At 57.7% G+C, this 25,794-nt stretch overlaps 1 protein-coding gene across 3 annotated transcripts in view; it reads right to left on the bottom strand.

The window, feature by feature from the left end:
- CARD14 (caspase recruitment domain family member 14) overlaps nt 1-25,056 on the bottom strand; it is a 38,300-nt gene extending 13,244 nt beyond the window's left edge. For 2 of the 3 annotated variants that reach the window (XR_005212556.1, XM_037808035.1), the window contains exons 1-17: nt 24,965-25,056; nt 18,206-18,429; nt 16,306-16,383; nt 14,519-14,805; nt 12,538-12,675; nt 11,365-11,690; nt 9,245-9,403; nt 8,200-8,319; nt 7,509-7,634; nt 7,104-7,253; nt 6,039-6,140; nt 4,946-5,082; nt 4,681-4,772; nt 3,063-3,123; nt 2,643-2,835; nt 1,453-1,579; nt 921-1,158 (exon numbers count right to left, since the gene is read on the bottom strand). Coding sequence is in view for 2 of the 3 variants with exons in the window: in XM_037808035.1 (XP_037663963.1) it covers nt 921-1,158; nt 1,453-1,579; nt 2,643-2,835; nt 3,063-3,123; nt 4,681-4,772; nt 4,946-5,082; nt 6,039-6,140; nt 7,104-7,253; nt 7,509-7,634; nt 8,200-8,319; nt 9,245-9,403; nt 11,365-11,690; nt 12,538-12,675; nt 14,519-14,729 (2,180 nt within the window). In the remaining variant the exon portion in view is untranslated. Of the gene's footprint in view, nt 1-920; nt 1,159-1,452; nt 1,580-2,642; nt 2,836-3,062; nt 3,124-4,680; nt 4,773-4,945; nt 5,083-6,038; nt 6,141-7,103; nt 7,254-7,508; nt 7,635-8,199; nt 8,320-9,244; nt 9,404-11,364; nt 11,691-12,537; nt 12,676-14,518; nt 14,806-15,076; nt 15,097-16,305; nt 16,384-18,205; nt 18,430-24,964 lie in introns of those variants that run through there. The other variant, XM_037808036.1, reaches the window with a different exon arrangement.
- Between the last annotated feature and the right edge of the window lie 738 nt (nt 25,057-25,794).

Here is a 25,794-nt window from a genome sequence, read left to right as displayed (position 1 = left end):
CATGACTCCAGGGTTAGGGACCACTGTTCTAGAATCCCACAACACTGGGGTTGGACACCATTCTAGATCCTTATGACTCCAGGTTTGGGGACCACCATTCTAGAATCTCATGACTGCAGGGTTAGGGACCACTGTTCTAGAATCTCAGGACTGCAGGGTTATGGACCACCGTTCCAGAACCTCATGACTCCAGGGTTGGGGACCACCATTCTAGAAACTCACAATCCCAGTGTGGCCTGCAGACCTCAGCTTGGCATTTCCAGAGAGTGTGGGAAAGGCAGAACCTCAAGCCCCACCTATCCCCAGGTGATCCAGATTTGCAGAAAGGCTGAGTAGTGCTGGACTCGGGTGCCCTTCCTCCGGGGGCACTCCAGGTTTGGGCCTTGAGCTTTAGGGGTTCCCATAGGTTCACCCAGACCAGTGGTTCTCTACAGGAGCTGATCAGGGGGGCCAACCATCCCAGTTTGCCTGGGGCTGAGGGGGTTCCTGGGCATGAGACTTTCAGTGCTAAAATGGACACAGTCCCAGGTAAACTGGGAAAAGGGGTCACCTCACCCCCAGGGGACATTTGGTCGTTCCAACTGTGAGGGGGTGGGTTGGGGTCGGGATGCACCACCGGCTGCTCGACATCCTGCAATGCACAGGACAGGACCCACCCCAGGGAGTAGGTCCACAGTGCCAGGGTTGAGAAACCCTGACCTAGAATGCTCTAGAACTGAGGTCTGTTTTTCCCAGGAAAAGCAAAGAGACCATCCTCAGCAGTGATCTTGGTGGGTGGCATGTTGGGGGGCTCCACCTCTCAGGGCGCCTCATCTCTCCCACCCCCTATTCGGTGGTCGGGCCCTACCAGGAGGGCACCTTAGAAGACGGTGGCTCTCTCCTGGGCAGGGGGTGTCAGAGGGATGGCAGCGGCCCCTCACCGTGAGTAGCTGGGGATGGTGCCGTGGTCCGTGTCCTTCATGGTGTACGGGCTGACGCGGTGGGCATGCCAGCAGCCACGGCCCCGGAACACGGTATTGGTGACATGGAGGATGTCATTGCAGGGCACAGCAAGTGCCCCCTCCGCCCGGCCCTCCAGGGCCAGGTTGACCCGGACATAGAAAGAGTCCCCCGAGGTGGCCACCTTGGCCTCCAGATCTTGGACCAGCTTCTTATAACCTGATTAGAGGGCACACGAGTGGCAGATCAGCTCAGGCTGTGATCTCATGCAAGAAGGTTCCGGAGCACCGGCAGCCCATTCTGGAATGGGAGAGGAGAAAAAGAAGGGTCTCCTGGGAAGTCACTCGGCACCGGGATCATTGGGCGCCTCTGCACTCTTGGGGTGCAGCCTGGCTCTGGGGTTAGCAGCAGGTAGCCCGGCCATGACACCCAAGACCCATGGAGATGGGGAGTGGGCAGCCAGGCAAGCAGTGAGGGGTGACCCCTCGGGGAGAGGGCCCAGTGGGCATGTACCCTCCAGGTTGACCTTCACAGACAGGCAGCAGAAGCCATCCACCCGCCCAAGAAGCCCGATGGCCTGCTCCAGCGTCGTGTCCTCCAGGACCGCCCGGAACGGGGGCTCCGTCGCCTCGTAATCAACCTGAGGGCAAAGGGTTCCATGGCCGTGGTCTAAATACAGGAAGGCCAGGAGAGGGCTGCTGGGGGTGGATGTGGGGTGCCCCCGCGGCAGGCCGGCTCGCCCTTCCCAGACAGGGCCTGGGACAGCACCCGGAGCCCGGCAAAGCTTCTCCCGGCTGGGCAGGCTGAGAGCCGCAGGCCTTCTGGGCCCCACTGTCCACGTTACTCCTTTTCTGTCTTGCTTTAATTTTAGGAGTGCACATATTTTTATAAGAAATGGGTTTAGATGCATTTTCAACTCAGAGTTGCATTGGCCCCATGAGGACCTTAGGACAGGTCTCCGTAAACGTGGTAAAGGGATTCTGTTGTATTAACTGTAGGGTGAGTTGGTAATTGAGAATCTTGAGGGACTGCTGGGGAAGCTGTGCAGTGAGGAGAATTTGGGGTTGCACTTTATTAGGAGCTTGATGGTGGGAGGGGCACCCCAGACTTCCGAGAAGTCTGCTGAGCACATGGCCAGTGCCTGCCAGACTCCAAGCCAGGGGGTGTCATGGGGCCCCTGACCAACGGCTCAGCCCGAGCCCCCCCCTTCCCTGCCTTCGCTCCCCTCCCAGGAACAAAGGGGTGAGCCTTGGGGACGGGTGACGCCTGCTTTGTACATTTCCTAGTATTTCTTCAAAGCTTGAAGTTGAATAATTCTGTTTCTAGGCCACATCAAACTCATCCTGCCTGCCCATGTTTTCACTTCATAATAATTAGCTGGGCTGTACATTTGTTTTCTATAGTTCTAAAAATAAAAGTTTTGTATTTTTTTTTAATGCCCCCACCCCTACATCAGAAGAGCCCCCAAGCGGCCATTCTCAGAGCGCTGTGCAGTCTGGCCCAGGCGGCTCGAGGGCAGTCTCAGGGCTCACAGAGGGCAACAGTCACCCCAAGAAACAGAGCATCGGGTCATCATCAGACACCTGCATCAAGTCGGAGCCAAAGGGCACCTGGGCCCCCTCCCCTCACCTGGGCCCCCTCCCCACACCTGGGCCCCCTCCCCGGCCAGTCCCCCGTTTGGAGGGCAGTGCCGCTGATCTCACCTTCAGGATCTGTGTGCCCGGGCGCAAGGCCATCTCATCCGCCACCGAGCCGGGGGTCACCCGGTGGATGAAGATGCCCGTGAGGTTGCCCCCGATGACGCTGATCTGCTCCAGCAGCCGGCGCCCCTGGAAGGCCAGCACCGCCACCTGGCCCAGCGCCCTGCACGCCCGCCTGCGCCGCATGGGGCAGCTGCTGCATGGAGAGGCTCCGGATGCCAGGGTGGCCGGGCAGCAGGAGGGCAGGCGAGGGTCCTCCCTGGCCACCCCAGGGCCTCGGCATTCTGGAACTCACCTCCCCACGCCCCAGGTCCCATCCCTGGCAAATGTCACCTCCAAATGTGTCACCATCACGCGTCTGCTCTTTGCCACCTCCTTGCCCTGGCTCCCCAGCACAGCCCCCGAGGAGGACCCCCCACTTACCCTTCTGAGGCAGAAGAGCCCCCGGGGCAAGGCTGTGAGCTGCCCTCGGTCTCAGGAAGGCCTGGGAGGGAGTTGAGAGCTTCAAACCGAGCCCAGGGGTGACCGCGAGGCCACCCCACTTGTGGAACCCCACCCCGCACCCCAAGCACCCCCTCGCCATTCCCTCCCAGCTGCCGGCTGAGCCCTTCCCCGCTGCTCACAACCTTTATTCCATCCTGCAACAGGGGCCGGGGCCACATGGCCTTGTTTCTGACATTTGAATCAGTGGCCGGTGTTTAAAAGGACCTGGTTTTCCAGCGTGGCCGCCAGTGCCAGCACTGCCTGGCCAGGCTGCTCCCAGGGGCTCCAGCCAGGTGCGTGGACAGTCCCGGATCCAGGGCCCCCCAGATCTCCCGGCTGCGGCCTGGGAGGCAAACGCCCCCCCAAGCCCAGGGAGCAGCCCCCGGGGGTCTGGGCTGCGCATCTCTCCCCAGAACTCCCAGCAGCTCCAAGAGCTACGGGCCAGAATCCTCTCGTGATCCCGTCTATTTAACGCCAAAGCAAGTTAATCCTACATCCCCGATGGGCCTAAGGCCGATTTCACTCGCAGCTGCTGCAAAGCACAGCGAAACCAGCGCATTACACAGAACCCTGAGCCCCCAAAAGAGAAATAAGCCCTCCCACTTCATGACCCCACACGCAACACGCCCAGCCACGGGCGGCCCTCTCCGTGGATCGCTGTCGGGAGGGAGGGAAAGGGGGGAGGCTGTGGCAGGGGTCAGGATGGGGAGGCTGCGGCGGGGGCGGTGGGCGGCGCCCCCCTCCCGGCCTCTGATCATGTGACCCAGGACGGCCACGCCTCCGGCCGGGCCCACAGCATGGTGGCCACGCACCCCCCGGTGGCCACGGGGTGAATTGCAGGTGGGCGCTGCGCACCTACTGCGGCCGGCCCAGGAGCCAGGTGGGGGCAGGAAGTGGGAGCTGCCCGGGGGGGCCGGGGCCTCGAGGAGGGGGGGGGGCCGGATCAATCACAAGACAAGGAGAGACGCTTCGGAACCGGCAGGCCCTGGGTTCCGGCTCCCAGGAGGATGGCGTGTCCCGACCAGGAGCCGCCGAGACCCCGAGCCTGCCGCCTTCGGGTGCAACCAGGAGGCCCCGGTGTGCACAACCAGAGCAGGGAGGGCCCGGGAGAGCGTGCGAGGGTCTGAGTGTGTGCGTGAGTGCATGTGAGAGTGTAGAGCATGTGTGAGTGTGTGAATGTGTGTGTGTGTTGGTGCATGTAAGTGAAAGTGTGTGGGTACACGTCAGTGTGTGTGGGGGAGACTGTGGGTGAGTGCATGTCAGTGAGTGTGTCTATATGTGTGTGTGAACGTGCATGTGAGTGGGAGTGTGTGGGTACACGGCAGTGTGTTTCAGTGTGAATGTGTGTGGGAAAGTGTGTGTGAGTGGGGATGAGTGTGAGAGGACTGTGAGTGCACGAGTGTGAGTGTGCGTGAATGTGGGAGAGGATGCATGTGTGTGTGCGTGTATCTCACCTGCACCCCTGAACCTCCCTGCCGTGCTTCCTGCTCCCCACTCTGCCGGGCCTGGGCCCAGGGGAGGGTCCCCGGATCAGCGTCCGGGGGTGTGGTGCGCTCACCTGCCTTGTCCACAATCTCGTAATCCAGGTCTGTGTCGTCAGCCCTGGCTGCTGGGGAGGCGCCCGGCTCGGCCTCCAGGGTTTCTGGGCAGCTGCGGAGGCACGAGGGGCCTAATAGGGGCAGCCCCGGCCGCGCGCCAGCTCCCGGCCTCCGTCCCGGGGGCACACTGGGGAGCCTGGGTGGCACCCGGTGTGGCCCCATGGCCCAGCTCGGACTCCTTCGGGGGGTCCCAGGAAGGGGTCTCTGATGCTGCATCCCCCGTACCTTAGCGACCAGGAGTCTTCCCGCAGGTCCTCCGCGGCCCGCTTGTACAGGGACTGCTGGCTGGGGGGCACCGGGCTGCTGGAGCGGAAGCTGCCCATGGGCTCGCGGGCGGACGCTGCGCTGAGGTCGGACCAGGCCTGCGGCGGGAGGGGGACAGAGCTCAGCCCAGCCCGGTGGCTCTGCCTGCACAGCCCCCTCCACACCCAGACCCCGGGACCCCCAGTCTGTGCAGGTGCCCCGACACCAGCCCCCGGTGATGCACGTGTCCTTAGAGTCACAGGCACCCACCCTGACCCCTGAGCAGTCAGCCCCGGCCTGGGCATCGACCTGCTGATGCTGCAGAGGCTGCCTCACCAAGCCCCCTCTGTGGACACAGCGTAGGCCAGGGGGTGCGGGAGAGAGGGGGGCACCAGAGCAGCTCAGCAGGGAGCCAAGGAGGGGGCAGGAGGGGGCAGGAGGGGGCAGGAGCAGTTTCCTCGGAGCGGCTGGATTGTAAAGTCCTGCGGGGGGTGGCTGAGAGGGGCTAACTCAGACCCCCCAGGCCTGCAAACAAGTTAATGGGGGCTGTTTGGGACCAACACGGAGGTCCCCACCCTGTTGCACCCCAACCAAAAAGAAGTCATGGCCGGACTTTGTCCTGGGGGCAGTGGATAGCCACTGCTGGGTTTAAACAGGGAAAAGATGGGATTCGATTGTTTGGGGTGTGGACGGCTCTGGCATGTGGCATTTTGGGTGGCCTGTGTGTGCCCAGTGATCTTGGGGAAGACCCACAGTTTCCCCGGATTCCTGTGGGGGTCTGGCAAAGCACTGCCGCGCCGTGGGATTCCGGGGTGCTGGGGAGGAGGCTGTTGGAACAACCCAGGAAGGAAGTGCCAAGGCCTGCGGTGGGTGCCGGGTGCGGCTTCTCGCCCTCCTCTTTCCTTGGCCAAAGGAGGGGAGCAGAGACCCTGGGGGCCTGTGGCACCCCAACAGCGGTCCCAGCCTAGCCGGGAGAGCCGCGTTGACCTGCAGGAGGGGACTGCCTTTGACCCGATGGATGGGAGCTGCGTGGGGTCTGGGACCGGCGAGGAGGGGCGGGCAGGGCCGGGGGTACCTCGCAGGAGCTCAGGGGGCTGCTGTCGCTGTCGTCCCGCGGGCAGATGGCGAACATCCGCACGAGCTGCTGCTTGCCCCTGGCGCCGGCCTCCTGTGGGGGCTGCCGCAGACGCGGAGGTTAAGGAGGAAGGTCTCCCCTGGGATGCTCTCGGGGTTTCTATCAGGATTCCAGTGCCACCTCCACCCCAAGGGCTGTTTTCCTCTCGTCACCTTCCAGGCAGAACAGTTATGTCCCCATCCTGCAAACCAGGTGGGTCAGAAACAAAAGCCTGGGACCCCGGGCACACCAGGGCTGACAACCGAGGATGCAGAAGGCAACCAGCTTGCCAAGTGGCCTTTCCTTTCTCTTAGAGAGTGTCTGCTGTCCTTTACGGGCTACGAGAATCACACACCCCAAATAGAAAATTGGGGGTGGGTTGGGGACAGAGCAGATTAGAAAATAAAATAAAATTCACCCGTAATCCCCCCACTCAGAATTAGCACAGCCAGCCTTTTGGTGTTTGTCCTTCCAGTGCTTTTCCTGCGCCTGCACATAGTGTGTGAACCTGGTGGGCGTGGGAGGGGTGAGGGAGGGGAGCTGTCTGCCCCCCAGGTCCTGGGAACCACTGAGGGTCTCACCCACCCACCGGGTGGCTAGGAGCTGGGGGCTGCGCTTTCAGGGACCATAACAACAGAGTTTAAGACAATGTTAGCTCTTTGGGGGGACAACTCTGTCTCACTGCAGGTTCGCCTGTTATTCGGCTCTTGGACATTTGACTTTCGAACACTGCCAGAATATATCGCCGATAAAAGTAAGGGGCTGGCTGTTCCCAGTTTCGTACTCTGCTGACGCCCCACTTTACATGTTCCAGAGCCTTCCACCACACTGCCCCTTCTATGATCTTGCCACAAACGTGGATCCAGAGCAGAGTTGATGCCCCATTGAGCATCTTCAAAGTTTCAACATCCCCTGCGGCCCCGGCCTGGGCCTTTCCACCCTAGTTCCGCTCCTTCCCCACGCGCTGTTTCAGGTCCTGGTTCCTGTGCCCTCCTGTCTCACCCACGCGTGCCGGGAAGCACTCACCCCACTCGGCGAGTCCGCCCGTGGCTCACAGAGCTGTTTGCGCAGCTCGCAGACTTCGTCCGTCAGCTCAAACACCTTCCGGCGGAGCGAGTCCTTCTCGGTCAGGTTCTGAGAGATCTCCACCTGAGCCCCGTCCCTCGCGGAGTAGGCCTGTGGGCCAAGAGGTGGCCAGGCGCCCGTCCCTTACCGCCAAGGACACACAGGAACAGAGAGCCGCCCCGTTCCCATCCTGCGTTTACTCGGCTTCTCCAGTGTGCATGACAGGGCTCGCTCCAAGAGGCACAAACCTAACTTTGCTTACAGTTCCGGTGGGCCCTGCTGGTCCTGAGGCTGCCCCCCCCCCGCCCCGTGGCCCTCGCACGGCCCCCCCGAGCTCCAGAGCCCCTCGGCCTCTCCCGGGGATACCTGGTCCCGCTCCTTCTGCAGCTGGGCCACCTGGCTCTGGAGCATGCTCATCTTCTCCTTGTAGATCTCGCAGTCCATCTTGGTCTTCTGGAACTGCAGCAGGGTCTCCTCCTTCTCCTTCCAGTACTAGATGGAGGAAAGAGGACGGGGCTGGGGGAGGTCAGCTGCTGCTGAGGGTGGGCAGGATGGAGGGGCTGGACAGGGAGAAACGAGGGGATCTGTGCTCGTTTGTTAAGAGCTAGGATTTGAGTGGCTTCTAAAGAGCGGCTAGGCTGACCGTGTTTGAATTTGGTCTTCAAAATATGTGCATATATTGCATGTATATTTAAAGCCCCAAAATACATCGTTTCCCTCTATCTTGCCTCATTCTTTTCTCCTTTCTCCCATTCTCCCCTTGCCTTTTGCAGGAACTCTCACCCCGGGCCCCCCAGGTACATGAAATCACCCTATATTTTAATAATGTGTTCACCTGACTGCTATTTTCTCACCACCACAAAACTAGACCATTATCTCCGAGGATGTGGGCTATGAGTTGGCGTCTTATAGCTTTGACAGTGGAATAAGCAAATGAATCAACAAATCAGCTAAGTGAAACTGATGGGCCTGTTATAGATTCAAAGAACCCATTTCCCCCCAAAAATGCAGCTCCCGCCCCAAGACGCAGGTGCGGTGGAAGGCGGGTGTGCAGCACCTGCTTTCGCTGTCGCTCTGCGGCCACGGCCCGCTCCCTCAGAGAGTGGATCCGCTCCACCAGCTCCTGCTTGCTCTCGCGAGCCTCATCCAGGGTCTGCTCCAGGATGTCCTTCTCCGCCTGCAGACAGAGAGCTCAGCCCAGGGCCCCAGCCTCTCGACAGACCTGTCCCTGCGGAAGCGTCCCCGTCACCGGGGGCCCAAGATGCCGCAAGCCCAGGCAGGTTGACAAGCTAGTCTTACTTCTGTCCGTTTGGCAGGAATAAAGTCACGGAAAAGCTAACAGTTGTAAGTGAGAAGTATACTTGGCCCAGGAGACAGAAAGCAAAGGAAGCTGAAAACCACTTGTGACGATTCCTCCTTTTGGTCAAGTTTAGACTTTCTCTTCAACGAATCTCCCAGCAGAGTTTCAAAAAGAGGGAAAACCCAGCGGGCAGTCTGTCCCCTGCCCGAGCTCCCGCCACAGAGAAGGGGTTTACACGGGGCGTCACGGATGACTCTCTCCCGTGTGGCAGCTGCCCTGTGCTCACTGGGTGTGTATCAAAGGAATATTTTGATAACTAAAGTTGTCTTCATGGAAAGGAGTCAAGAAGGGGGCAAAGGGGCTGCACCACCCCCAGGCTTTGGCGGCCCTGACTCCACTGTCCTGTAATCCCTCACTCTCCGATGCTTGATGCTTCACGAGCAAATGGCTCCTTTCCCCCACCCTCAAGGCTAATTCCATCCTTTTTAATCTCCCGGACCCACTCCCCAGAAGAGACAAAACAGTATGGCAGCAGGAAACCAGCACAGTCGGACATTCCAACGCGTGCCCGACAGCTTTCAATTCCGTCGATGTTTGGGGGTCTGGGAAGCAGTAAGGGAGGGGGTGGTAAAGAGAAAGTGGGGGTGACAAGTTGCTCATTGTCCTCTCACCCCATCCTTCACCGCCCCGCAGAGAAACCACAGCTCGGACATGCACTGGCCGGCGGCCGCGAGCTGATGCTGGGGAAAGGCCGGCCGCTCCCTGCTGGGGAAGCCCCCGGCCCGAGGGGCCCTGGACCCACCAGGCTGAAGGTCAGCGACCTGAGCCGCTGGTTCTCCTCCTTCAGGCGGCTCAGCTCCTCCTCTCCGGGCTCCGGGTCGCCCGCCATCCTCTCTTGAAACTCCCGCTCGCAGCTGGAAGCCGCCTGCACTCTCTGCAGCTCTTGCTTCAGCAGATACAGCTGCCGGGGAGGAGGGGGACGTGCTGGCCAGGCCACCTCCCCACCAGCCCGGCAGCCCAAGGGTCCCTCCCCTGAGAGTCCACACTCCATGCGAGTGTTTTAGCTGACGAATGGGCCCAGTTCCTGGCGGGAAGAGAAAGGGCTGCCCCCCTTGCTTTTAGACGGGGTGAAGTGCTCAAATTGCCGGGCTGGGGTCCTGGGGATAGAACAAGGAACCCGGGACACCTGCCCCTTGATCCCTGACCTAAACTGACAGTCGCCAGCAGCCAAGGATGGATGGCGGTGAGCGTCTCCACAGCGTGCACCCTGGCTTCTCTGCCTTTCCCTGTTCTGCTCAGCACACCAGATGGAGGGGATTTGGATTCGTGTAAATTGGTGGGTACAAAGAAAGGAAAGCCAGTCAGATGGGGCAGAAATGCTCAGAACGCAGCCCCTGCAAGGACTGGCAGCGCGTGCAGACATGGGGGAGGGAACTAGCTGGCCACGTGCTCCGCCCCCGCCTGCTGGGCTGAGGCCCACGGGAAACTCAGACCTCGAGCCACCGGGCCAGGGGGACCCTGGGGGGAAGGCCCTCCCACTCTCCCCTGGAGAGGCACACCCAGGAAGCCTGGACTCGGGTGGAGCTTGGCTCTCACTTCTGGGCTCAGGTCAAGCCGAGAAGGAAGATCGCTTCCACTCGGACTTCCCCTCCCAACTTGTGTTTGCAAACTCTCAATAAGCAATTATTGAACTTCTCTTATGGACCAGCTGCGTTTGGGCATGCAATATTCTGCATATTCTAACAATAAAATCAAAGCATCAGGAGCTGGGGGGGGGGGTCCCTAGAGGTGAAAGCAAAGTAAACAAATTAAGCTAATTGTGTCTCAAACACATATCTAAGCCTAAGGAAGGGAGAGGGAGAGAGGAGGCGAGCAATGCAATGACCTGTGAGCACAGTAGCTGCCCCCAACCCTCGGCCTCGGGCAGGATGGGCTGGAGGCGAGGAGGGGATTACACACCTCAGACTTCCTCGCAGGTTTGATTACTGTAGTAGGATGGGCAAAGTGTTGCTGAAGAGCTGCAGCTCTACTCTAGGAGGAGCTGATGAGCAAGTGTGTCTGTGTTGGGAGCCGGGGTTCTCCCTGTGGGAGGAGGGGCAGGGGGCGATGGGACGGAAAGAAACAGCCTGGGGAGGGGTCCAAAGGAGGGGTGAGGGTGGGAACACTGATTTCTAAAGGATGTACATGTATGTGTAGATATATACTTGTGTGTGCACATGGATGTGTGTGTATACTTTGGTGCATGTACATGTATTGTGGATATATACTTGTCTGTGTCCATGTATGTGTGAATACTTGTGTGTGCACATGGATGTACTATTGTGCATGCATGTGGATGTGTGTGTATATGTGTGTGCGCATGGATGTGTGTGTTTACTTATCTCTGTACGTGGATGTGTACATACTTGTGTGTACACATGGATGTGTATACGTGTGTGCACATATATGTATATATACTAGGTGTGCAAATGGATGTGTGTGTACACTCATGTATGCACATGGATGTGTGTATACTTGGGTGTGTGCACACGTACATGCATATACTTGTGTGGGCACATGTGTATGTGTATACATGCACATGTGTGTTACCGTGTGTGAGTGTGCATATACTTGGGTGGCACGTGTATGTGTGTATACTTTGCACGTGGATGTGTGCATGTGTACTTGTGTGCATGCATGGATGTGTGTGTGTACTTGTGCATGCACAGGTATAGGCTTTTTAGCTCTTTCTGCTGAACAGGCCAAGAAGCAAAGGCAGACCAGTGGCCACAAGTGCACCCAGTGCCCAGGTCTTGGTCTCTAAGAGGAACCAGGGCCCCCAGGAGGTGGCTGACCCAGGCCTGGGGCAGGATTGGCTCCAAGATGATCCCGGAGCACCTGCTTATGGCTCAGAAACGACAGGGGCGCCGGGGGCCCGCACACCTCCTCCTGCAGGCCGCGGCAGCGCATGGCGGCCAGCTCCTTCTCCTCCAGGACGCTGCTGTAGCGCAGGGACAGGCCGAGCATCTCGTCCTTCAGCTTCAGCACCTCGTGGAAGTGGGTGCTGACCTCGCGCTTCATGCGGCTGTGGTCGGCCTCCAGCTCGCTCAGGCCCGCAGCCCGGGCCTCCGCCTGGCCCAGCTGCTCCTGTAGCCGCCGGCAGCGCTGCAGAAGCGCCTCCTTCTGCCCCTTCTCCTGGCTCAGCTCCTCCTGCAGGCTGCCGATGGCCCCGGCCAGGCACTCGGTCAGCTTGGACGTCTCCATGAGCCCTGTGGGGAGCGTGGGGAGGGGCTCCAGCATCTTGGAATGAGAATTACCCCCTTCCTGGGGCAAAAGTTGCCTCTTCCTGGGAGACTCCTGCTCATTCAGGCCCAGCCCCTCCCTGGCAGCTGAGCTGTGCTCAACGTGGACTCCTCCCCGTGTCACCCCACAGGAAACATGCTTGGTAACAGAGCTCTACAGAACAGCAAACCGGGACAGCACCTTGCATTATGCCAGCACGAGCCCTGACCCTTTCAGCAGCTCCTCCAGGGAGCCCAGAGTTACTAACGTAACCAGAGTGCCCTGATTTTCCACCAGGCAGGAGTCAACTTTCCTTAGACGGTGAAGGCTGATGGTGAGGCTGTGCTCTGCTCCCCGCCCCCGCCTCACCCTGGGCTCCCCGAGTGTCGAGTGTCGTGGCCAGGGTGGCCCCTCCCTCCTTAAGACAAAGGTTGGCTCGACGGGCTTTTCTAAAGACCAGGGGCACTTCCCCTTTGCCGCACCCCTCAAATGCAGGCTTCTGCGCCCCTTGAGGTCTCTCCATGGCACCAGGTAATGAGGGGCAGACCTGTTCTTTCAGAACTCCAGGCCCACTGGGCTCCTTCTCCGACCCACCCCAATATGGCCAGTGGGGTGGCCTTTTCACCCCCAGAGCACTGGGCACTGGGCAGGGGCATTGCAGGCTCAGATTTTTGCCCAGAGGAAAGCAGGGCCAACATTTAGAACCGTACAAAGGTAGGGTGGGGGTGTACAGGGGACCCCACCCGAGTTTATCAGGAACCAGAGGGTCCTCAGAAGCTCGTGCCGGGGGGGTTCTGCCAGCCCACAGCCCCACCACTGAGATGTAGCTCTCACCACTGAAGTTGCTGAAGTCCACGGCGGGCTGCAGGCCAGTGACCAGGGTGTAGACGTCAGGGTTGTGGAACTTCAGGCTCTCCAGGAAGGCGATGGCCCCGTTCTTCCCCCGGGTCTTGAGCAAATCCAACAAGTGCCCTTGGGCGAGAAGGGCGAACTTTTAGCTGACCAGGGGGCTGGGCTTGGCTTCCCCACCATCGAGACGGGGCCGGGACCCTTACATGCCTAGGAATTGGGAGGCGAGAGCAGCTTTCTGGGATCCCTGGGGTGAGGGTGGGAGCTCCCTGCTCTCGAAGGCTCCCTCTACCCACGTGGTAGCAGGCATCTCGAATAGGGCAAACCTGATCTTTATTGAGCAACTACTAGGACCGAGCAGAGAGGTGGGGATACAAGGATGAAGAAACTGGTTCCCACTCAAAGAACATCCCAGGTTTATTGGCAGACACATGTCGACACTCGGTCCCACTGCAGGGCTACGCAAGCTGCAGGAGGGGTGTGATATCAGGCAGCCACCGTAGGCATTATGGGGGAGCAAACTGCAGCACCCCCACATCCCCCAGACCCAGAGGAGCCTCGGAGGCCTTGCATGTCCAGGATCAGCTCCAGGTCTTCAGCTTAGATTAACACATCTCTCCTGTATTGGCCATAAAGACTTTTGCCCAGAATCATAAGCAGACACCCACCATGGTGTTTACAGCTACCACGTAGTCGCCGCTAACTATGGCCCAGGCTTCATAATGGCTGTTTCATAAACAGCAACTTGTTTTGTCCTCCAGCAGCCTCATAAGGTAAAGCAGTCAGCGTCCCCATGTTTTGAATGTGTAAACACAGCTACCCAGAGGGTCAGAAGTGACTCCAAAGACATCTGTCATGGGTTGATTGGGGTCCCCCAAAAGACACTTCCACCCAGAGCCTGTGAGGTTGGAAATAGGTTCTTTGCAGATGGAATTCAGTTAATTCCATCTTGAGATGAGCTCCTCCTGGCTTACTCAATCCAAGGACAGGTGTCTCATAAGAGAAAGCACACGGAGATTTGAACAGCGAGGCCCAGAGCAGCAGCTACGTAAGATGGGGGCCGAGACGGGGGTAGGCAGCCCCCAGCAGAGGGAGGCCGAGGATTTCCGAGAGCACCAGAGGCTGGGAGAGGCAGGGATGGGGGAGCACGGCCAGGCCAAAGCCTCGATCCCCAGCTTCTGCCTCCGGGGAGGACACATTTGTGCTACTTGGAGTCACCAGGTTTCCTACTTTATTATGGGAGCCCCAGGAAACAAATACAACATCATACCTATCGATTTGCTGGTGCAATAATTGGAAATCTATGTGCCCAGCTTTAAGCAAAGAAGCAGCTCAGACTTCTTGACAGCTTTTGCAAAGTGCTTGCTTTCCCTCTGAGGTACGTGCCACAGATTCTACTAGAAATCCTGGTCTGCTGACTAACGAGGGGCTCCAAACGCCATCCCTGGAGCCCCGGAACCCAGGCCACAAGGAGCCATTTGCTTAAAGGCCTGCGGACCCCCTCCAAGCGCAGCGAGGACCAGGGCTGGCCGGCTCCCGGCCTGCTGGCTCACCCTCAGGAGTGCGGGGCACACCCTGCCTCCCCACAGCCTGGAACGCGGGGCACCTTGGCGTCGTTCCTCGACTGCCCGCGAGCTCTGCAGCACAGGCCTGGGTTGAGCTGGCGAGAGGGCCCTGTGCGCAGTGAGAGAAGCCAGCCCGGAAGGCCACACACTGTGCGGGCCCCTTCGTGTGGAAGTCTAGAGCAGGGAAACACTCAGACAGGGAGCAGATGAGTGTCTGCCTGGGGCTGAGGGCATGGGGGGTGGGCATAGCGAAGGGCACAGGGTTTTTGGAGGGTGATGAAAATGTTCTAAAACTGACCATGGCGGTAGCTGTGCGTACGCTGAAACCCATTATTGTTTGGGGTGGACACTGCGTCGCTCTACGGCTGTTAGGAAATGAACACAGGGTCCCCGGGCCTCACCGACTCGCATGGCGTTGTTGGTGAACCGGGCGCTATGGAGCACCTCCTCCTCGTCCAGCTGGCCCAGCACCTTGGCCTGGCGCAGGTAGGGCGTGAGGCGGCTGGGGTAGACGCTGCGCACGACCCTGTGGCGGTGGTTCTCCATCATCTCCCACAGCGTCTCCTCGTCCAGGGCTGTCAGCGAGGAGTCCGTGCGGCACAGCTCCGCCATGGCGGGGTGCCGGGGACACCCAGGGGTGCCTGGGGAGGGGCTGCTCAGCCGGACGGCTGCAGGGGCTGGGCAGGACCTGCCGGCCAAGCGGAGAAGGAAATGGCCGGTTTAGAGAGACGGGGTCACCCCACAGCCTGACCGGCTCCCCCCAGCCCCCACCCGCGGGAGAGGCATGGCCATCGGAGCGGTGGACGTCGAATCACTTCCTCCACCTGGAGCACCAAGAGAGAAACTGCGCATGGTTTCTGCAGACCATACATCCTTGTAAAGCACAGGAAGTTGCCCATGGCTCAGGGAATTCATTTCCCAAGTGAGGGTGGCATTAAAAATGAGATCAACTCCCTCACCCGTCTAGAACATGTGCTCTCGGCGGGGGCTGTGGCTGGGTGAGAATCCCGAGGCTTCTGTGTGTCAGGCCCAGGGATACATAACTAGATACAGTGTAGCTGTTAGGAGACGCTCACGGGAGGGCGACTGGGAAAAAAGACGTCAATATGGGTTCCCCAGGGGGCGATGAGCAAACAAGGATGGGGGACTCTGCTCCGGGATCCTGGAATAAGCTGGGCTCTTTGGGTGATGACCTGGCAACCCGGCCCCCAGGGGCAGCACCCGATGTTCTGCATTGGGGGTGTTGAAACGGTGCTTGCACAGGGAGCACTGCACTTCCATCTGCCGTGGCAGGCCCTTGTCATTTCTCAGCAACGGAAGCCCCTCTATTTTGGAGAGAACACCCTTTATGGGGCAGCTGTGCCCTGCTTTCTGGTCAGCGGTCATGCTGAGCAGACACCCCCACCCCGCTCCTGGTGGCTCTAACACTGTCTGAAGCACCTGCCAGGGCAGGTGGAGAGGGCTCCGGGCAGCGGGGCCAGGCCTCAGGCAGGGATACCCGCCGGACAAGGGGGCCGTGGAAGCTGCCGTCGGGTCACCCGCTGCGCGGGAAGCTGAGAGCTCCTCCCCTGCTCCACAGCGCGCCCCCGACGGCAGCGACCTTTTCCGTTTCCGCCGCGTCTGCATTGCACCTGAGCCCTAAGCCTTGGAGGCACACAGCCCTGCAAGACTGATCAGCCGGCACCATCTTCTTGGACCTATTCCTAAATGGGAAGTCAATCAAATCATGCCTTGCCGTGTCAGCTATAGATTTTTCTTAAAACAAAATTAAAGCAAAGTATTATTATTAAACATTCTGAAGTTCTGGGAAAATAATGGTGATGGTGCTACACTGTGGAAACGCTGCTTCATATGTCGGTCATGAAATATCACTCTCCTCAGAAGCGAGACAGCCAGCTTCTGAGACGATGAGCACGAGGACGCTGCGTGGGCAGAGGGCAGGAAAACCATCTGGACCAAAGTGGATAAAGGGCAGGAAAACCACCTGGATCGAAGGGGATTCCGAAGACAGGCACTGGAGTCCGAGGAAAATGCAAGCGAGCAGCAGTGCCGGTCCCGGGGGTGACGGGGACGGAGCAGAAAACACAGGCTGGGGCTAAACCCATGTACAGTTCCCGTAATGACTTTTTAATCCCCTCATATTTTCCAGAAATAAAGTTCTTACAACGAGAAGGACGTGGTTACTTACTGGGGGGACGGGACGGAGGCTGGAGGCGGGTGTCAGAGGAACTCCTTCTCGTGGACACTAACTGGCGCCAAGGAGGGCCTGTGTCAGGCAAGGGGAAAGGGGGTGACACCACAAAAGCCCATTGAAGGAAAGAAAAAAAACCGAAAGAAGCGACTCTGGAGGAGTGAAGTGCCGCAGCACCTGCCTGGCAGGGTGTGGGTTAAAAAGGCGGCACATCCATCAGCGTGTAAATAAATGAGCAAAATGTGATCTAGACAGATCGGGGAATACTATTCCGCCATAAAAAGGAATGACGTTCTGATGGCTGCCACAGCGCAGACAAACCGTGAAAACATTTTGTTGAGTGGAAGAAGCCAGACACAAAGGACAAACATTGCATCGTATCCAGAATAGGCAAATCCACAGAGACAGAAAACGCTGGTGGTTGCCAGGGGCAACCATGGGGAGTGACTGCTTAATTGTTACGGGGTTTCCTTTCGGGGAGATTTCCTTTTAGAACTGGACAGAGGGGGGCAGTTGCACAACATTGTGGATCATCAAAATGCCACAGAAGTGTTCCCTTTAAAATGGTCAATTTATATTAGGCAGATTTCAGCTAAATTTAAAAAAAGAAAAGGTGGAGCACCAGCCACAGCAGGCTGGACCAGTCCGAACTGTTGAACCACAGCCGGCCTGGGGCAGACTCCACTGCCCGGGATCTGTTTGTGCAGAGCATGAAGCCCCCCCCGGGAAAGGTGGGGACTGAGCTCTCCAGGGGGGCGCTGGCTGGTCCAGCACCCAAGACCTGACGCTGGCGGGTCTCCAGGTGCACCTGCCCACCTCGCACCTGGGAGCGCTGTGGGCGCCTCTAGCTCTGCAGATGAGCTGAGCTGTACTTCAGGCATATAGAAAAAGTCCCGCAAATGGTATCACAAATATCCATGTGCCCACCACACAATTTAAACAAGCATTTTCTCATAGTTTCTTAAGATTTCTTTTCCTTGAAGAGACAGCAGACCCTTTTTGTGATTTTGAGTTCTGTTCCCCACCCTTTCTGCCCAGAGGTAATTTCTAGGCTTTAAAGATAGTTGGATAGATAGATAGATAGATACATAGGTACATAGATAGATAGATAGGAAGGTAGATGGATGGGTGGATGGGTGGGTGGATGGATAGATTAGATAGATAGATAGATGGATAGATACAGACAGAAAGACAGAGGTATAATACACATCACATAAAATTTCCATTTTAACCGTTTTTTAAGCGTGATAATTATATCCACAATGTTGTGCTCCCATCACCACCAACCATCACCAAAACTTTCCCACCGCCCCAAACAAACTCGGCACTGTTAAAGCAACAACTCCCCATTCCTCCTCCCCCAGGTCCTGGAAACCTTGAATCTACTTTCTGTCTCCGTGAATTTGCTAAGCATTAAAAAAATCATTTTCTACCTATATATGTATCTGCATACTTTATACAGTATTTTCATGTTTTAAATTTTACGTCGACAGTATCACCCTGTTCTCTCCATGTTTCTGAGATGGAACCCACGGATGGAGCAGTCACTCCACTTCCTCTCCCAGCAGCCTTGGTGGGCTCAAGGACAAGACTAAGCCACGTGCCATCCGGGCTCCTCTGGACGGGCATTGGGCCGTTCCTAATTTTCCTGCATCACCCACGGGCACAAGTAGCTGTTTCCCACAGACCCCTTAATTCCTGTGGTCTGTTTCTTTCCTTTTGGGATGACAGACTAGACCAGCTGGACCTCTGTGCCCCTTAAAGGGGTCTGTGGACTAAAAATGCTTGAAAATCATGGAGAATGAATAGCTGTTACTTAAAAATGGAAAATTATCACCAGGGAGTCCTGTCTCCATTAACAGTGCAACCGAGAAGCAGGCCACCGGCGAGGACTTACTGACAGAAGCTTGAGTGCGATTTTGCAGGATCCTCTTGCCGGGGGTGAGAGCTGGTGTCCTCTCTGTGGTCAAGGCGCCTCCAAAGCCCAAGGCCAGGTGTGGGGCCAGCTCCTTTCTCTGCAGGTGACCAGCGGAGCTGGGCTGGGTAGGAAGAGCCTGACCCAACCCAATTGGTGCCAAGGTGACTTGACGGCTATTTCAAACCTCGTGACTTGCTCCAAATCTGTTTGGACGCCAAAGAGTAATGCAAAGGAAAAAAAGAAGGCAAGCTTGATACAGGAAATAATGAGACAGATCTTTGACCCCTTGCAGTTTGCTCAGCAACTATAAACCTTCCTTGGGACTGGAAAACAGGCTTCTAGAATGAGCCTGGGTTTGAACCCGAGGGGATCAAGCAGAGCTGACGGGCACGAGGGTTATCCAAAGTGTGAGCCCTGGAGGCTGGAGGAGGCCAGAGGGACCTTCTCCTGGGGCCCTCGGACAGGGCTTGGCCCGCCCACAGCTCGACTGCCAACGTCTGGCCTTCAAAGCTGGGAAAGGACACACCCCTGTCGTTTTCAGCCACCCCATTTCTGGGGCTGAACCAATGACAAGATTTGAGAAGGAAACAAGCCCCGGAGCAGGAGCTCTGCCACTTCGCCCTTCGGCTGCACGGTCCCTGTTTATTTGGGAGAAGGTTCGACTGATTCTCGTGCATCAGGGGCCAAGGCGACTGGGAAACCAGCCAACATCCTGGAGCGCCCATGGGTCTCCGTGGCTGAGCCCCAGCACATCCTGGCACCCAAGGCTCCTGAGCCCCTGGATCTGCACCCAGAGGCGTCAGCATCACTGGAGTTTCACCCCAGGAGCAGGACGAATGTAGGCCCTGCCTAAGGACGAGCTCTGCCAATTACAGTGTCTGGTACAAAATGAGAATATGGGCCTTTGTTAAAAAAAAAAACAATTGTACACAGAATTTCAAGAGGGTGACGACAGAGCATTAAACCAATGCGGGGCCCTGGGCAATGGCACAAGTCACTCCCGTGCCACCGGCTCTGCTCTGTGCGCTTGAGGGGCTCCAGGCTCCCCGATATCGAGTTTATGCCTAAATGCCTAACTCGACCCTGTGATTCCTCTGTGATAGGCCCGGCCCTTCTCTTTTAAAGTGTGGTTCTCTCAAGTGCAAACACTCCTGGGGACAGAAACCATCACGCTGGCACGTTGGGTGTGTGGGCTTGTCAGTGAGGTGGAGTACGGGGGGCACCTTCTCCGTGGCTGCCGAGCCGGCCTGGCTGGAGGCCAGGGGTTCACTCTGCAGCCCCAGGGCAGTCAGCTCCTGGGGTCCCCCGGCAGAGAATCCCCTGGGCAGAGAATGGTGATGGCCAACACCCAAGGTCCAAAGATCAGACAACACGTCAAGGAGCAGCCCTGCCCCGGCCGGCTGTCCGCCCCGCCTGGGGAAGGCGATTGTCTGCCTGTCCTGCCCCTTCTGGGAATGGGTGGGGTGGCAGGAAGATCCCCTGTGCCCATCCCTAGTGCCCAGTCAGGTTGACCCAAGTGTCCATTAAGGAATGGCTGGATATGCCCGGAAATGGAATATTCATCGGCCACAGAAAGGAATGAAGCTCTGATCCATCCACCACATGGTGTACCTCGAAAACACGATGCTGAAAGAAGCCCGACACGAAAGGCCACAGACTGTGCAATTCCATCTATATGGAATGTCCAGGTGGGGAAAACCGTAGAGACAGAAAGTAACCGAGCGGTGGTTAGGGCCGGGGGTGGGAATGCAGGGAAAAGGGCGTGAGAGCCAAAGGGCACGGGCTTCTTTGGCTGTGATGAACACGTTCCAACATTTATTGTGGTGGAGTCTGCAAAACACTGTGATACAGCAAAAACCACGGAGCGTGCCATAAGGAGGTGACTTGGACGGTATGGGAATTATGGCTCTTTAAGGCTGTTAAAAATTAAAAAGCAGATCCCGGGGCTGTGGCAACCATACCCTGCCCCTCGCTTGGCTCCCCTCCCCGATCCCCACAGGAGGATGTCGCGACGGCCTGGAACCCCCACCCGAGGCCTGCTCCCCTCACTGACCCGAGGACCCCAGAAATGCCTCTCCCCGGCCCCTTCTTAGATGGCAGCCATGGGAGTACGGCCAACTCCCATCAGGTGAACCTAAAGACCCTGGCTCAAACTTAACATGAAACCAGGCCAAATGCTAAAGGGCGACTGAGGCACAGAGAATCTCTCTCCCCCAACTCCTGGAAAAAGGAACCAGAAATAGTTTTTGTTTTTGTTTTTAGAAAAAGGCAGCAGTCACAAAATGAGGAAAGGTAAATAAATATCTGCCAAAACCCAGAAGATGACAGACAAGCCTGGAAGCTTGTCAAGCTCCGATGGAGCGGAGCAGAGGGGCGTGGGGGCCAGTTACCACCGCGGCCTGGTGGCAGAGCCACACAAAGCCCCCTGACGGTCGCCCATCCGAAGAGAAACAAGCTCTGAAACAGACAAAAAAGCCCTGGGACTCCCCGGCGGGGGGCGGTTGGGGTCTGGGGGGGTGGTGGCCTCGGGGCCCCGAGCTGGGTGACAGAGGAAGCCCAGGCCCAGGCTGGCTCCGTGCTGGGTGAGAGCCCCGAAGGCATTTAGTTACAGAACTAAGAGGACACTGCTGTGGGCACCGGGGCTGCGAGCTCCAGCGAGGACTCTGTCCCTCTGCAAAATCAGAAACAATCTGGTAAACATCCGAGGCTGTGGGCGAGGAAGGGCAGGGAACCGTCACAGGTGGACGCTGTGTCCAGCAGAAGCCCGTCATCTTAGAGACTGCCTCTAAGTTTTCTTGGTTTTCACAAGCTCTTTTCTGAAATTAGTGGGGATTTTTAGGAACTAGCAGTTCATGTGGTTGAGAAACATTCAGGTGGTGTTTAGCAGTTCCATCATTCTTTTCTTCTGTTAAATCCAAGTAAAATTCAATACTTTTTTGACTTGAATCATGTAGAAAATGATCCCATGTTTATAAAATGTTGTCAGTCTTCTCTCTAGCTGTTGCTCGACCTATATACCTCTACTTACCTACCTAGCCAGCTGTACAATCTGTCTGTCCTTGAGTGTGTATGTGTGTGTGCATATGAGAGACAGAGAGAGAGAAGTGAGAAAGAGAGAGATGAGAAAGAGAGAGAGGGAGAGAGGGGAGAGAAGGGGGATAGAGAGAAGGAGAAAGAGGGAGAGAGAGGCAGGGGGGAGCCCCAGATGCTATTCACGATTACTCATCATCCTGGTGGTAGAATTCTAGGAAATCTGTAGCTTTCTTCTTTTGCTTGGTGTTGATTAAACTTTTTAGTATAAGCCAGTGTGGATTTGATTAAAAAAAAAAAAAAAGGTCATTCTTTCAGAAGAGAAGAGTTGATTCGATTCATCAGGGAAGGAGATGGGCCTGGGGCCAGACGCCTTTGCGGGGAAGCTTCCTGGGGGCTGGGACGCCCCAGTTCCCGTCTCGGGGCCTGGCGCGGTAAGTCCCCACGTCCCTCTCTCTCCCTCAGTGACGCGGTTTGGATGACAGGTTGCAGGGGAGGGAGATCCAGCACAGAGCTGCAGCCCTGCCTGCTGCAGGGGCAGACTGACGCTGACCGGCGCTGGCTGAAGCGGAAGGTTCTAGGAAATCCCCAGGAGGGGACTCTATCATGGGGAGGGTCACTTTCTCACGTTAGGGGGTGACCTTCCATTCTGTAAAGGGAGCCACCGCATAAACCATCACAGTTCTCTAAAACCCTCTCACCAACATCCCTTGTCAAGCCCTGAGCCTGAGATCCTGGGGGTTGCAAAGCAGATGGGAAACCAGGCGGCCCCGAACCGAGACCCCGGAGGCCTTCCTTTGACGGGTCGACGACCTGTGGTTGAGTTACCTCCAAAAAGCTGACGATACATAAACTAGGGCTCTCGGAAGACTGTTTTTGTTTTCAGCAAGTTGCTCTCTGGCATGCTCGCCGCTATCTTATCATACATAGACGCCATCACGCGGCTGCGACCCTGGGAGCTGCAGGTGCCGCGTCTCCGGGCTGTCCCGAGGCCGGGTCCAGGTGGTGACAGCCTGCTCTGGGGGGTCTCTAGTCCAACTGTCACCCCCCCCCCACTTGGCCAGGACCCCCGTGGCAGGTCTGAAAGCACCTGCCTCAGGCTGAGCCCCCCTCCCAGCAAAGCGTACCCAGAAAGTCAGGCCAGCTGGGGCCAGAGGCGCCCCTCAGCGCCCTGAGGACAGAGTTCTAGGACTCAACCCCAGCCGACTGCCCCCGGGTCTCTGGGACCCCCAAAGCCGTCCGAGGGTCTAGGCTTAAGTGAGTGGCCAGTGGTTGTCACCCTCATCCCTTCTTCCTGCAGTGACCCAGCGGACAGATGTCCCCCAAAAGGCAGTACAGGACGAGGGGTGACTTGGCAAAGCTGCCCCAGTTGAAACGGCGCAGCCCCACAGGGAAGAAAGCTTTTCCCTACGCGGATCCACACCCCACAAATCCCCTCAGGGTCCCCTCTAACCCGGCAGGCGTTCCGGAGGAGCCCGAGCGGATGCGGGCAGCCCGGCTGTGTGCTCCTCCCGGGCCCACGGCTTCTCACTCCCCCACGGCCGGGGGCAGGAGAGAAGGGGAAAGCGTGTGTGCGCACACACGCGCTCACACTCACCACACACACAGCACACACATACCTCACACTCGCCACACACACAGCACACCCATACACAGCACACACGCACCTCACACTCACCACACACACACAGCACACACGCACCTCACACTCACCACACACACACACAGCACACACGCACCTCACACTCACCACACACACACAGCACACCCATACCTCACACCACACACACAGCACACCCATACACACAGCACACACGTGCCTCACACTCACCACACACACAGCACACCCATACACAGCACACACGCACCTCACACTCACCACACACACACAGCACACACATACCTCACACCCATACACACAGCACACACACACCTCACACTCACCACACCCACACGGCACACCCATACACACAGCACACATGCACCTCACACTCACCACACACACAGCACACCCATACACACAGCACACACACAGCACACCCATACACACAGCACACACGCACCTCACACTCATCACACACACACAGCACACACATGCCTCACGCTCACCACACACACACAGCACCTGTGCCTCACATTCACCACACACACGGCACACCCATACACACAGCACACACGCACCTCACACTCACCACACACGGCACACCCATACACAGCACACACGCACCTCACACTCACCACACACGGCACACCCATACACACAGCACACACGCACCTCACACTCACCACACACACCCATACACAGCACACACGCACCTCATACTCACCACACGCACAGCACACACGCACCTCACACTCACCACACACAGCACACACATACCTCACACAACACAGCACACCCATACACACACACGTGCTCAAACTCACCACACAGCACACCCACACCCACAGCACACATGCACCTCACACTCACCACACATGCAGCACATACATGCCTCACTCACCACACACATGGCACACCCATGCACACAGCACACACAGCACACCCACACACAGCACACATGCACCTCACACACACACCCATACACAGCACACATGCACCTCACACTCACCACACACACAGAGCATACCACATGCCCATATATACCCATACACACAAAGCACATGTACCTCACACTCATCATACACGGCACACACACACCTCACACTCACCACACCCAAACACACACAGCAACATGCAAACCACCCATACACACAGTACACACGCAATACACCCATACACACATGGCACACATACAATACACCCATACACACACGCGGTATGCGTGCATCCACATACCACCCCCACATGGCACACACACAGCACACACATACATACCACACCCATGCACACGGTACACACATCCCACACACACTACCCCCATACACACACACACACACCCCACACACCACACTCATACACACACCCACACATGGTGCACACTCACATTTCACACTTATCCACAGTGCACACACCTCACACACACATCAATCCACACACTTGCCACACACACACTACAATTCATACCACTCACACACATGCCACACATACGTATCTCACAAATGCCACACCTATACATGCACACACGCCCACAGACCACTCACATATAACACACATCACCCCCACACACACTCCACAACACACGACACACACACATACACATAACACACACACCACACACACTATGCACACATCATACCCACATATGCTCACACCCAAGCCACACACATGCCACACTCATGCACACACACCACACGCAACACACACACCACACACACCCTCGCACACTCAAGCATGGGCAAGCCTCCAAAGAGGAAGGAGTGAGCTAGAGTTGGGGACACTGGGGACCCCTGGATGCGGTCGGTGGGGCTGACGTCACCCAGCATGTGCCCCAGCCGTGCTTGAGCCGACCCTGAGCCACTGGCCTTGCTCGCTTTGTGCCTGAGCTCAGAAGCCCCCCTGCCCTCCCTGCACTCTGGGCCAACAGTGAGGAGAGGAGAGGGGAAGAGGGCCGAGGCCTCACCCGCCACAGCCTGTGACACGAGGGGCTCACCGCCGGGAGGGCCACGTCACCGGGCGGGCCGTCTCTCCTCTTTCACCCGCCCTCTCCCTCCCGGGACAGCTCGTGGGCCCCATCCCGGAGCCTCTCGCCCCTCTGCCGTGCTGACCTGTTCTCTGCGGGGCAGCTCCTCACGTTGGCCGGCCTCGTCCTGGAGGGGCAGTGACAGCCGGGCCTGGGTCTCGGCTGACAGTGCTGCCCAAACGCAGCAGACGAGCAGGTCTGACAGCTGCCGGCCGGGCCCTGCCCACAGAGGCAGCACCTTCCCTGGGGCCGACACGCCACCCCGAAGCGCCCAGTACATGCCCACGCCGGGTGGCGCGTGTGACAAGTTTGTTTGCTGAGAACGGCCCGGCCCCCTGGTCGCCGCACAGAAGGTGGTGACGGGATAGTGGAGGCTCCCGGGGCGGGGAACCCACTGTCCTTTGTGAACAGTCGGTGCTGGGATCAATTCCAGCACCCCTCTTTGGCTCTTGAGGTCACTTACAGGATTATCCAAATAATCCCAGTGGGTCCACCTTGAGTTGGCGTCGGCTGTCTTCCTTCGAGCTGGACGGAAAGCACAGCTCTGGGTTCCAGCACCTGCGGAATCTGCCTGCTCCTTACCACCTGCAAAGCCGAGCCCTGGCCAGCGCCTGCCTGGACACCTCCCAGTCGTGGGCGTCCCTCCAGGCCCTCCTCCCGTGTTTCATTTCTTCCTACGGAACCTCCCACCCCCTGCCATACTGGGGATGCTAATGAGTTATTGGTTTCTTGTCTCCAAACGAGGAACCTGTCACCTCGGCAGGGCTGCCATTCTCGTCTGTCTTGTTCTCTGCCGTGTGCACGCCCCTGGGAGCGCAGTGAGCACGGACACTGCTTGAGCGAGCCAATGAATCTGAACCCGGTTTCCACCCAAGCAGAGCCTAACCAGGGAAGAAGGAAACCGGTGCCGCCCCG

Source organism: Choloepus didactylus, chromosome 18 (genome assembly GCF_015220235.1).
Source record: "Choloepus didactylus isolate mChoDid1 chromosome 18, mChoDid1.pri, whole genome shotgun sequence".
NCBI classification, from domain to species: Eukaryota; Metazoa; Chordata; class Mammalia; order Pilosa; family Megalonychidae; genus Choloepus; species Choloepus didactylus.
The sequence above is the reverse complement of the archived record's forward strand: the minus strand, read 5'-3'. Positions and strand labels throughout refer to the sequence as shown.